Raw genomic sequence first — 13,425 nt, forward strand, 5'->3', positions numbered from 1 at the left:
AGAAAGCCTTTTGCAGTTTTTTCATAACACGTAATTACTAGTTGACCTGTTGTCCTTTCAGTTGCTTAGCAACTTAATATTTTTTGCTTGGCATTCGGGCTTTTTATTTGAATATGCTAGAAATGCCCCAAAAGGTTGCTGCTCAGACTGAAATGGGGCCATCAGAGTGATTTAGATTGCATATAATTATTTAGGAAATGCACACGTTGGAGTGTGATTATACACTTTTATAGACAGAACACTAACATTAAGCCGATCCTTGTGTTCAGAGCTTTTAGCCTCTGGTGATGCCTTTGACCCCATCAGGAAAGGGCATCGCTGAGGTGAACTGAACTTTTGCAGGGTATTAGGTTATTATGCGGCTCCCTATAACTCAAGGGCCCTAAGGAGACAAAATGAATGGCCTTCATCAGCTTCCATCAACTTAACAAATGGCCTCTGATTTACAACTTTTGATTGGAGTGAATTAACTTCAAATGCGGTGACTCATCCTTTAAACCAGAGTGTACAACTTTTGACCTCAACTGAAATGAAGGTTGCAGCACGCTATTAAAAGAATAAAGAACCATTTTTGGAGTGCTAATATTTTTTTTGCATTGTGACATTTAATGCTCTCTTATATAAAAAAAAAAATCTAAATTTTATTATATTAATTATTAGACACTATTGTAAGACACCAATGTATTACAATTTTTTTTTTAAATATTCAGAATTGAAATTGTTTGCTGTATAGTGAATTAATGTTTTGAATATTTTATTATATATAATGAATTTGTAATGCAGAGGCATGTGAGTGGGAAATGTCACAATGCAGAAAAATCTGAATGATCTTTAATTCTGGTTAAATATGACTGATCGGGAGCTTATTTTATGAAATTCACTCGTTTACTGTCATCTTTGAGTTTGATTTGCACCTCATTTTACATTCTTTCAAATTTATGTATGTTTTTCTGTGTTTTCCACTGCAGCAAAGGATGATGGGAGTATTGCAGTGGCCCTGGGTTACACGGCACACCTGGTGCTGATGATGTCGTTCTTCCTGCAGATTCCGCTCAGGTATCCAGTCATCCACAAGGGTTCCCGATCCACCATCAAAGACACTATCACCGACAAACTGACAGAGAAGGAGCGAGAGTAAGTGTTGTATTGCTCACTTATTATTGTAAATCCTTTTCCCCCTACTTTTTATTAGCAGATTTAAGCAGAAAAGCATCAAAAACAAACCAATTGATTTATCGCATACATTACACACACTTAACTCGGAGGGATATTTACGGTATGCCTCTTTTTGCACCTGCGATTTATGGATGTGTGTAATTTGTACACCTGCCTGGTTCAATATGTGTGTTCAGGGGTGGTTTCAGGCCCTTCTTGAATTAAGCGCTACTTAAGCACCACAGGATTCTGGCTTTCATGTGTCCCCCTGAGCCCCTTACCTCCCTTTCATCCATTCCTCTTTAAGTCTGTTTTCTTTCATCTTTTTCTCTCATCCTCCTCCTCTGTAGATTTACAGTCTGTTGCAGCGTGGGAGATAAATAACATCCTCGATGTTTGCTTGCTTAAGTTTTTGTATAATACATTTGCGTATTTTACTAATTGACACATTTTGTCAGAAGTGGCAGAAGTGCTCCTCTTATGGGAATGAAAATAGATTTATAGCTTTTTAAAGGGATAGTTCACTTTGAAATTAATTTTTGATATGTTTTAGCTTTCCTCAAGGGCATCCAAGATGTAGGTGTCTTTGTTTCCGCAGTATTTTCAATTTTGAACGGTTTTCAAACCGTTCTTGTCTTGTCAGTCATATAATGGAGGTCTATGGTCACCACCTCAAAGAGCATGCACAGAGAAGTCCAAATTAAACATGATTTAATGACTCGTAAATGCAAGTACACATTGATGGCCTAAGACACGAAACGAGCGGTTTGTGTGAGAAAACGAACAGTATTTATATCGTTTTTTACCTCTTTCTAAAAATTCTTCAGTATATTTATTTTTTTGTATTTTAGTTGCCTGTACTGTTTTACGTTTAGTCACGTTTATTGATTGTAAAAAGAGGGCAGGAAGCGACAGGGATTTTTTTTTTAGGGCAGCAACTAACAATATTTTGATAATCGATTAATATATTGATTCTTTTTTTTGATTATTCAATTAATCCATTGATTATTTTCTGATAAATAATAACCATAACATCTACAATTGAATCTTTTCAATGTTTCATTTAAAAATTTTCTCATAAAATACTTTTATCAAATAAAAAATGTCCAATTAAGTGCCAAGAATTCAAAGACATCTATCAGTGTGATGCATCCTAGAATTGTTGCAAACTAGACTCAAACTTGTGGTGTCTGAATGAGCACCACAAAAAGTGTTGGCACCTACCACTAGGCCGAGGCTTTGACTTTTTTTCATGATGACATTTTCATTAACCCATGAGTCATATGTGCATTATTGTTATTTGGAGATAGCAATATGATTGTGTTAATGCTTCATTATATTCCTCCTCGTTTGTTGGTAAATAGTTTTACTTTTGATATCCATCGTAGGTCCATGTTTATAGCTCTCTAGCGGCAAGAGTAACATTTCATCATCTAATAAGATTTTTACGCAACTTTTGCAACCACCATCATGAATGCAGTCTTGTCCCCCTAATCTTCATAGTTTGATGTTAAATTGTATCCTCAGGGTATGATGTTGCCCTACCGTGTCTCAAGATACTTGTAATTTGACTTTTTGTGTGCATGCTATGCTGTGTTTGCCATGGATACGGATACATACTCTTCAGGCTTGGCCTTTGGGGTCCGAAGACCCTGGCATTTTAATGGCAGAATGTTTGGGCACTGCAATTACGGCGTCGGCTACCCAGTTGAAATTATTGTTTTTCTGTGTTTTGGTGCCGTAACTAAGCATGAGCGATCCAAGAAGCGAGGCTGCTGGTGTGTGCTGATTACATGTCTGTGGTGCACATGCCCAGAGAGGTATCGCATTCCTGCATTCCGCACATGGCGAAAAGCCCCTTAATGAAACTCGCAATAAAATTGGATTGTTATAATCAGATGGGCCCCCTTTTGAGTGACGGGTCGAGATGCCTTTCTCTGCTTTTGATGTAGGATTAATGGCTGATTTCAACAGCTTATAAATGAGGAGGAAGATGACGAGGTGTGAGAGAGAGGGGGGCAGAAAGAATAATCCTGGATCGTGCCAGCTTTTCTCCTCTTCTCCTCGTGCTGAAGCTGCACACAAGTACTCGGAAATGACTTTATTGAAATGATTTGCTACGATGGTGTTTGGCAGACATTTTTATCCAATGTTACTTGCATATAAAAAATAAATAAACCAGTTTATTCACTCCCTGGAATCCTAAAGCATGATGTCATTTTAAGCGCCATGCTGTATTGTTTGTCCTTGCGATCTGATTGGGACACTTTTGAAAAACAGGTGATACAATGACATAAACCGTGAGACGCAATGTACCACCAATGTGCTACGCAATGTACAATGTCGCAATGTCGTTTCGCGTACCACTACCCACCCCGAAGTGATAAAATAAAACAAAATTCTGTATCAAATTTATAGATAAGACAAGTGGTTTGTTCAGGCATGGTTCTGTAGGGATTTTCAAACCTGCCCACATATATTCAAATGCACATATATTCAAACGCACATAACTATAGAATCAATTCGTAATGCGCGTGTGAACGCCATAAGCGTTTATCACAGGTTCGCGTTTAAAGTCTGTTTAGAGAAATTCATATACATTTTTACCTTACAGTTACTGCAAATCTGGCCTCTAGTTTATAAACACCAGAGGAGAACTGGCCCCCCGACTGAGCCTGGGTTCTCCCAAGGTTTTTTTTTTCTCCACTGGGTCACCTGATGGAGTTTGTGGACACCATTGGGTCACCTGAGGGAGTGTTAGGACACCATTGGGTCACCTGATGGAGTTTTAGGACACCTTTAGGTCACTTGATGGAGTTTTTGGACACCACTACGTCACCTGATGGAGTTTGTGGACACCATTGGGTCACCTGATGGAGTTTGTGGACACCATTGGGTCACCAGATGGAGTTTTATGTCACCGTTGGGTCACCTGATGGAGTTTATGGACACCGTTGGGTCACCTGATGGAGTTTATGGACACCTTTAGGTCACTTGATGGAGTTTTTGGACACCATTACGTCACCTGATGGAGTTTGTGGACACCATTGGGTCACCTGATGGAGTTTGTGGACACCATTGGGTCACCTGATGGAGTTTTTGGACACCATTGGGTCACCTGATGGAGTTTTTGGACACCATTGGGTCACCTGATGGAGTTTATGGACACCTTTAGGTCACTCGATGGAGTTTTTGGACACCATTACGTCACCTGATGGAGTTTGTGGACACCATTAGGTCACCTGATGGAGTTTTAGGACACCGTTGGGTCACCTAATGGAGTTTGTGGACACCATTGGGTCACCTGAAGTAAGAAAGACATTCAGGTTTGTAACGACATGAGGGTGATTTAAATGATTACTGAATTTTCATTTCTGGGTGAACTATCCCTTTAAACCAATAGCGTCACTACTTTTAGTTAGATAAAACCTCTGCTCTGCAACATAGACCAAATATTTAAAAAGAGCCCAAAATAGCATCTGATTTATCTGTCAAGTCCTCCACCAGTAGAAATGACCACATCCCTTTAGCAGTGGCTGGCTCAGATTAGGCCTTGCACATTTCCTATTTTCGGTTATGTCTAGCGCACAGGTCCCCCACAAAGCTCTCTGATTTGTTGCGTTCAACATCGATGTAAAGATCTCTAGATGTTCTGTGCTTTTCATCCACATGAATGTAACACAATAGTCCGTCTTTCCGCGGAGCGCCAGTGTAGTAGAAGTTTCAGCAAAGTTCACAGACAGTACATTCGTCCGCCCACCTCCCCTTTCTGCCAGTCACAGCGACTCCCTGGAGACAGCGTTGTATGAAAATCAAACAAAACAATCAGGACACACTCTTCCTGAACTTTAGAATGTGTGTTTGTGAATGTACGCTTGTTTGTGTGAGGGCCGGCCAGCGCACGGCCATTAGCAGCAGCTGAGCAGGGGGTGAAGCCGCTCAGCTGTTTAAACTGCCCCATGTATGTGTGTCTGCAGATGAATCAGGTGCCGTTGAGAAGATGAAGGTCTAACCCTTCAGAAGTCAGACTCCAAAGCTCATTTAGGTATGAGTTACAAGGAGAAGGAGAACAGAGGGACCTATGTGGCCCTCGTAATTAACTCCGCACGAGCCGGGCCTTCACCAGATCCTATTATCCCCACTCCTACCTTGACCCTGTGACCTCCACACACCATAACTTACAGCAATATGAGCCGTAATCAGCCCCAAAGTGTCATTGTTTAACATCGTGTCAGCCTTACGCATGACAAATGCTTTTTAAAACATCTTCTCTATCTCTCTCATGGCCTGTTGGGCCTTGGATTCATATGTCTATCTGTGTCGTAGCTGGGTCTTGGGTTTGTATAGCTGCGGTCTAGGCAGCGCATTAATCTCGTCCAGTTTGGGAAGAAGCACCTGAGGTTCCTCATAACTATGCTTACCGAATGACATTTCTTTGTATGTGCTCTACAGCCAAACAGTGTGAATTTCACTGCAATTCAAATTCAGGAGTTGATTTGAAATGTAAAAGGCATTTTGAATACTGCACAATCATAGATTTTAGGGCTGGGTATTGGGACAAATTTCACAATTCGATTCGATTTCGATTCACAAGCTTGCAATTCGATTTCGATTCGATTCAATATCGATTATTTTGGATATCAGTTACAACTAGAAAAATTGCATTTCCTGCGGAATATGCGTGTGAATGCTTCAAAAGCTGAACTGAAATGCTTAAAAAAAATATTGCAGTTCAAACAACAGCAAAACAGAGCAAAAAAGAAAAAAAGCTTAATTCAAATGCATTTAATAAGCTGAAATGCAAAACAAGATCCAAAAAATTGTAGAAAACTACAAGTTTACTTAGAGAGGTAAAGAGAGGTAGAGATGTAGACACAGAGGTAAAGAAATATAGGGGTAGAGAAAGAGACAGAGGTAGAGAAGTAAAGGAGTACAAAAAAGAAAGGTAGAGAAAGACAGGGGGTAGGTAGATAGATAGATAGATAGATAGATAGATAGATAGATAGATAGATAGATAGATAGATAGATAGATAGATAGATAGATAGATAGATAGATAGATAGATAGATAGATAGATAGATTATTAGAAAGAAAGAAAGAAAGAAAGAAAGAAAGAAAGAAAGAAAGAAAAGAATTAGTTAGAAAGAAAGATGGATTTAAAAGAAAGAAAGAAAGAAAGAAAGGATTAGTGAGAGAGAAAGAAAGAAAGGATTAGTTAGTTAGAAAGAAAGAAAGAAAGAAAGAAAGAAATATGGATTAGAAAGAAAGAAAGAATTAGTTAGAAAGAAAGATGGATTTGAAAGAAAGAAAGAAAGAAAGAAAGAAAGAAAGAAAGAAAGAATTAGTGAGAAAGAAAGGATTAGTTAGTTAGAAAGAAAGATAGATAGATAGATAGATAGATAGATAGATAGATAGATAGATAGATAGATAGATAGATAGATAGATAGATAGATGGATGGATGGATTATTAGAAAGAAAGAAAGAAAGAAAGAAAGAAAGATGGATTAGGTAGAAAGAAAGAAAGAAAGAAAGAAAGAAAGAAAGAAAGAAAGAAAGAAAGATGAATTAGGTAGAAAGAAAGAAAGAAAGAAAGAAAGAAAGAAAGAAAGAAAGATAGATAGATAGATAGATAGATAGATAGATAGATAGATAGATAGATAGATAGATAGATAGATAGATAGATAGATAGATAGATAGATAGATTGATAGATTATTCAAAATAAAGAAAAAGAAAGAAAGAAAGAAAGATAAAAAGAAAAAAAGAAAGAAAGATTAGTTAGAAAGAAATATGGATTTGAAAGAAAGAAAGAAAGGATTAGTAAGAAAGAAATATGAATTTGAAAGAAAGAAAGAAAGAACGAAAGAAAGATAGATAGATTATTAGAAATAAAGAAAAAGGAAAGAAAGAAAGAAAAATAGATGATAGATAGATGAAAGAAAGAAAGAAAGCAATGATTAGTAAGAAAGAAATATGAATTTGAAAGAAAGAAAGAAAGAAAGAAAGAAAGAATTAGTTAGAAAGAAAGATGGATTTGAAAGGATGAAAAAAGAAAGAAAGGATTAGTTAGAAATAAAGAAAGGATTAGTTAGAAAGAAAGAAGGAAAGATATATTGGTTAGAAAGAAAGACAGATAGTATAGTTAGAAAGAAAAAAAGATTATTTAGAAAGAAAGAACGATAGATCAGTTAGAAAGATAGATAGTATAGCTAGAAAGAAAAGATTATTTAGAAAGAAAGATAGTATAGTTAGAAAGAAAGATAGATTATCTAGAAAGAAAGAAAGATAGATTAGTTAGAAATATAGATGGATTAGATAGATAGATAGATAGATAGATAGATAGATAGATAGATAGATAGATAGATAGATAGATAGATAGATAGATAGATAGATAGATAGATAGATAGATAGATACACAGATAGATACACAGATAGATACATACATAGTCTATACATAGATAGATCATTATAGATCATTTGGACACAGAAAGTCAAATAGTTAAGACAGGCAGATGGATAGAAGAGGATAAAAGGAAGAGTAGAAAGGAGAAGAGATTATGAAAGGAGGGTAGAATAGGAGGACAGGAGGAGTAGAGGATTGGAGGAGGAGAAGAGGAGGGAAGAGAGAGGGAGAACAGGAGAAGTAGAGGCATAAATGCAACAAAAACTTGTAGTATCCTTCAGAAAAGAGCTGAGTGACTGTCCACCAATCAGAACACAGGACCAATTATGTGTGTCTCCCTTTGATCTTTGCTAATCAGCATCACCTGTGCAATCAGCTTTCCTATTTAGACAGAGGCCAAAATTGCTGATACTTGGCCTCGAACAAACCTCAATAGAGACAAAACTATAGGTTGTATTGGCGAAATGACCTGACCGTGAGTGAGACAAGGCCTTTGTGAACGATGTGATGTATTTTTTTTGTGGATAGAGTTAAAAAAAGGGACCACTTTGGCAAGTTAAAAAACTGGTTTGTATTGCTCTGATCACAAAAGTTTGACCTGAATTTATAATTGCTGCCAATGGAGGAATGTCTGTCACTCTTGTCCTTTGGAAGGACACAGTGAAAAAACTATAAGTCCCAGGGATTTACTAAACACATGAGAGGAACCACAACAAAAATACCTACGTTTCAAGTATAATTTTATGCCCAAAGAGTGAAAATTGTGGCCAGGCCAGCGATTTAAAAATTATTTTTTAGCATTAGGTTTCAAGCTGGCTCACTCTAGCACGTGCTCTAGCTCTGAACAGTCTCTCTCATTCACTCCCATTATAATTTCAGAAACGGGTTGAAAAACATCATGAGACTAAAGTAGAGATTGTGAAAAAAGTATAATAGATATCAAAAAGTTGAATACAACTTTAATAGCTTACAAATTTCTCAACATTTTAAAGTTTAAATGACAGAAATAGCTGAAAGTATGCAGAAGTTGTAGGCTTTGAAAGCAGAAGGAGCATAAAGCAGAATTTGAAGAATTCTCCATTGACTTCCATGTTAAAAAAAATGCACAAAAAGCTTAATAATTTAAAAAGTATAAAGGTTATAAACAAGAAAAGTAATAGCACACATGTCCTTGAAAAGCTGCACATTTTGATACTTGAATGGTTTTTGTAGCACAAAGTAGCGAGGAGAAGAAAGCGACCGAAAAACGTACGGAAGAATACGGAATAATAAGAAAGATTTGGATTTCAAGAGTGTGAATGCTTGAAGCATTCACACTAATAAATGGCCATTTTTCTCAAGGGAATCAAATCTCCTAAATGCTGTAAACTATGGGAGTCTAGTTGTAGCCTATAGACTTCATTAGCCTAATATGATGGTAATAATGAACTGTTTCGTAGCTATACAAACACCTAAATGACACTTTTATTTATTTTTATAATAAGAAGATTATATGAAATATAAACATATAAATGGTGGCTGTCATAAAAACCTGCCATATTTATTCAAATATGCATTAAATATTGAAGAACATTAAGATTATAATGCATATGTAATATGGTGTATATATTTAGCAAAATGCTCCTCTCTAGAGTTATTTTTTCTAACTGACTAACAGGTTTTCTGAGGTAAATATGACGATACATGACATTAATTACAAGCTGTTTAACTGACGTCTTTCCAAACGCTGATTGAGCGAATCAATGTGACATGATACGGATTTCGATAAGTTGTACTCTATGTTTTAACACACTTTCAGATGCTCATTAATGTTTATTTCGCGCTGTAACTGGCATTATTAAGCCGGAAGAGAGATCAGCGCTGCTGCTTCTCATGAGCTGCGTCAGAGCGATCTCACGCCATAGTGCCAAAACGCTATTTATGTTTCTGAATTTCTAAAGAAAATGGACGTAATTTGAAAATTGAGACTTTGTTTCATATCAGTAGTAACAAAGGACAAAGATTATTGCGATTCTTTTGGATGCGCGCAGCCGCGATACAATGTCCCATTCATTCAAATGAAACAGGATGACGAATCGATTGTTGAGATTTAAGAATCGATATCGGTTCGTAAAAATGAGAATCGATTAATATCGAGAAATCGATATTTATTACCCAGCCCTCATAGATTTCTTGTTGTCAGGGTCAAACCTACAACCTTTTGGTTACCAGATCACATTTCTTGCTATTGTGTATAATTGCACCAATGTTCCCACAATCTGTACATCATCTTACTTCAGCTTCGTTCAGACTCCTCTTAGGTGTCAGTGAGGTGGCCCATAAGCTGGAACAACTTCTGACCTCACCTCCCTCACATTGTTTAGGGCTTCATCCGATCACCCAGCGTGTGTATAAACAGATCGAAATGATGTGGCCACCCCAGGCCAAGATTTACCCATCTGATGATAAAACTGTCAGGACGGTGATTGTGAATAAAGATGAGTATTTTGGTATTCATTTGTCACTGAAGCACCAAAAATCTTCCTAAAGCAGATGAACTTGACTTTTAATGAATCATGGAGTTGGTTAGCTGGACTCAGATTAAGAATTATTGTGTAATTTTCCATATCCAGTGATTGTTGACCTGTTTCTGTAGGAATAGGCTTAACCGTCCCATAACAAATGAGATGTTGGAGAGATGTTATTGAGAATGTGTCTTGTGTTTCTATGCGTTCACTTACTGAAACGATAATGTTATCTTGAAAGCGTTACAGTTGATATCAACATTCTTGAATTTCCAGCCTACTGTGTACATAAATTGAGATCTAGAATTGTCAGGCCAAATTCCCAGTGTCATAACTGTGAAGCATTTGGAGATCTTGTTTTTCTTTACTGTTACTTTTTGACATGATAATGGCTCTGTTTCAAACGCTAGAGCTCGTATCTCGTGCCCCAAGCAGCGAAATAATGCTTCCTAATTTTAGATGAATTTTATGTTTGCATCATATTTATGCTTTACGGATAATTATCAATGCAAGTGTGAGGGAAAGTTCTTTTCATCGAAGATTATGATGTACACGCATAAATAATTAATAATAAACGCTGCAATATTTGATAAATGGTGACGCCAAAGTAATTACCGAGTGTCACGTCATGTGAATTTGCGTGGCATGCTTGAGTGACTGTTAACAGAGTATTTTGGCTATGTAGACAGTAGACGAAGAGGCAGCTTGCTATGTTTTGGTACAGAGCCAGTATTTTCTTGTCATTTTTGTCACCAGTATATGGTTATAGACCTGGATGCCTCTTTAGCTGTGTAATAATTGACCCTTCGCTAAGCCCCGCCCTCCCTAGTTACTGTTGCTACGCCTGTCAAGCTTTCGCGACTGGCCCATCTATTATAGTGTGGATGCACCCGGTGTCAGACATTCCCAATGAGATAATTAGTAATTTTCGGCGAACAAGTGAAATATCTGAGAGAGCAAGACAAAAGGGACTACAGTATGCATTCGAGGGATATATTCACGACATTATATGCAACCGATTAGAGAATAATTTCTTAAAAATTGAAGTTAAAGCCTAACGTTATAGTCCCAGTGCAAGCAGCAGCGCCTCATACGCTGACCGTTCAAATGGAAAACACAAATTAAGGAACAGCTATGTTCATACACAGCAGGGTATGTGAAAATAATCTTAATAATTATAAATCAAACAGCTTATAAATCTTGTGGAATAACTAATACCGGGAGAGCCGCGTAAGTTAAGGGGTAACGTTAGTAGGACGTCGATTAACAAAATGCTGAAATATATTTTAAAGTATGTCAGTGAGCCTTTGTCTTGTCTCTTTAATCGTCTTATTTTACGTTATCATTATGACCAAAGCGTCAATATTTCCAAGCAATGGGTGTTTTTGTTAAGCATGTCGACATTTACCAGAATGGGTCTCGCACATAGACGCTCGATCACGCCAATCATTTCTCCCCTTGGCTTTTAGATTTTCTGGAAGGAAAACAATTCCTCTCCCCCGTCCAAACTTTTAGTATACCGGTATCAGATTTGCCCAATCCATACGCACAATGCTTCAGCATGCTCCCTCGTTCGAAAGCTTGCCAGACCTCCCGCGCATAGTTACGGTTGCTAAGACATGATTGGCCAGTGGCGGTTTTCGGGCGTGGCTTAGCGAAGGGTCAATTGTGTAACTTTCAGTGTCAGTCCACATTCTGAGTCATTTCCGTGTTTATTTGATTTTATAGGTTCTTAAATTGTACAGGGCTCATCCATTAAACCTGAACATTCACTGTAATATTGACCCACCAGTCTCGTAAATGAATCCCCATTCGGCCATAAAACCATACTTTTCGACATACAACCTTCTTTGCTTCTTGTTAAAGCTTCACTACTTTGACTTATTTAGCCAAAATTCCTATCTAAAATGACTTTAAAATGCACTAATTGGAGGGACTGAAATGGGATTTCCAAGGTCAGTTCGACCTGGAAACTTAAGATAAGCAGCTCTGACCATTACGCTACCACCCTTACAGACCATTGCATATTCTCTGCATATTAGAGCTTGTCTCGCAGTGAGTCTTGGCGTGCAGTCCTGCGGTTCCTTCCGACTTTCTCCACCTGGGATGCCTCATCTGTGACCAAATGATGTGGTTTGGAGGTTTTGCTCCAGAACAACAAGACCTGCAATATTTAATTTACTATCCCTTGGCCCTCCTCTTTCCTTAATGTAGCACTAATAATACACACAATTGTTTTACTGTAATGTTCTTTGCAATCTTGGAAGCTTATTTTGGCCCCCCTGGATGCATTCTTGAAATGCAATGGACTTTAACAACATGTTGCACCCACATTTCTTCACTTCTAGCCCATCTCGGCACGGCTGATTGCCGCAGAGCTCAGAAAGGCCGGGAGATGTGATCCAGATGTACTCTGGGTGATGGAGTCCAGAGAATGGCCCATTAAACCCAAGCCCCCCTCTCATATTGGCTTTTATGGGGAACTGTATGATGGCGCTGTCCACATTTTCAGAAGGACTTTATGACAAGCGTAAAAATGGAAGTAGGGATTGACACATCGCTCCATGAGTTGTGGAGTTGCCAGCTTGGGCTCCCAGACCGGAGAGGAACCGTGAGCTCAAAGGAAAGGAAAATTATTAAAGGATCCTTTGATGATGTCTTCTAAGATGGCCTGTACTTCCTTTTTGGGGTTGGCTGGTTGTATTTTATTTCCATCTTTGAAAGGATCACAGCTCAGTTCCTCCTTGTCTGAATGCTTTTCTTGAGACAATTTAAACCATTCCAATCAAACCATTGATTTTTGTGACTTCTTCAAGGGCTGATATCTTTTAAAGACAGTGGAAAGACTCGTCAGTCTTTTATTTGGCCCTCAGGCACTAAGTCTGGGTCTGCCAGGATTAGTTTGATGGGAATGAAAGTTGATAAAAGTGCTCATCATAAAGACAGAAGGCTGTATTCGGCATCCCTCTGGCTGTATTTTCCTTATTTCCATCCCTCTATCTTCTAAACGTTCTCAAGGTGTGGATCCTACCATGTTTCCATTGTTCTTTAAATCATTCAGCTCTTGTTAATATCTTTAGGTCCAAATTGTCTCAGTTTTGATTAGCCAGTATTTGTTGAGCTACCTGTTTATGATGCTTTAAAATCCCTTATTTGAAATAGCCTTTTTTGATAGTTCAGTTTATCGTTTCAAAATTGTCAACATTCTTGTTTGTTTAAAATTGAATCTTGTTCTTGATCCAGTTTGGAAGATACGATCTTTATTATGTTACGTTTTTATTAGGGTTGCACAAAATATTGATACGAAATTTGTTATTATGGATAATGCACCATGTCACAAAGCTCGAATCATTTCAAATTGGTTTC

The 13,425-nt window shown here is 37.7% G+C and overlaps 1 protein-coding gene across 1 annotated transcript in view; it reads left to right on the forward strand.

Annotated features, from left to right (window-relative positions):
- uvrag (UV radiation resistance associated gene) overlaps positions 1-13,425 on the forward strand; it is a 114,409-nt gene that overhangs the window by 51,276 nt on the left and 49,708 nt on the right. The window contains exon 12 of the mRNA XM_039677630.2: positions 969-1,134. Within this exon, the coding sequence (XP_039533564.2) occupies positions 969-1,134 (166 nt within the window). The remainder of the gene's footprint in view (positions 1-968; positions 1,135-13,425) is intronic.

Source organism: Pimephales promelas, chromosome 23 (genome assembly GCF_988280905.1).
Source record: "Pimephales promelas chromosome 23, fPimPro1.hap1.1, whole genome shotgun sequence".
Lineage (NCBI taxonomy): Eukaryota > Metazoa > Chordata > Actinopteri > Cypriniformes > Leuciscidae > Pimephales > Pimephales promelas.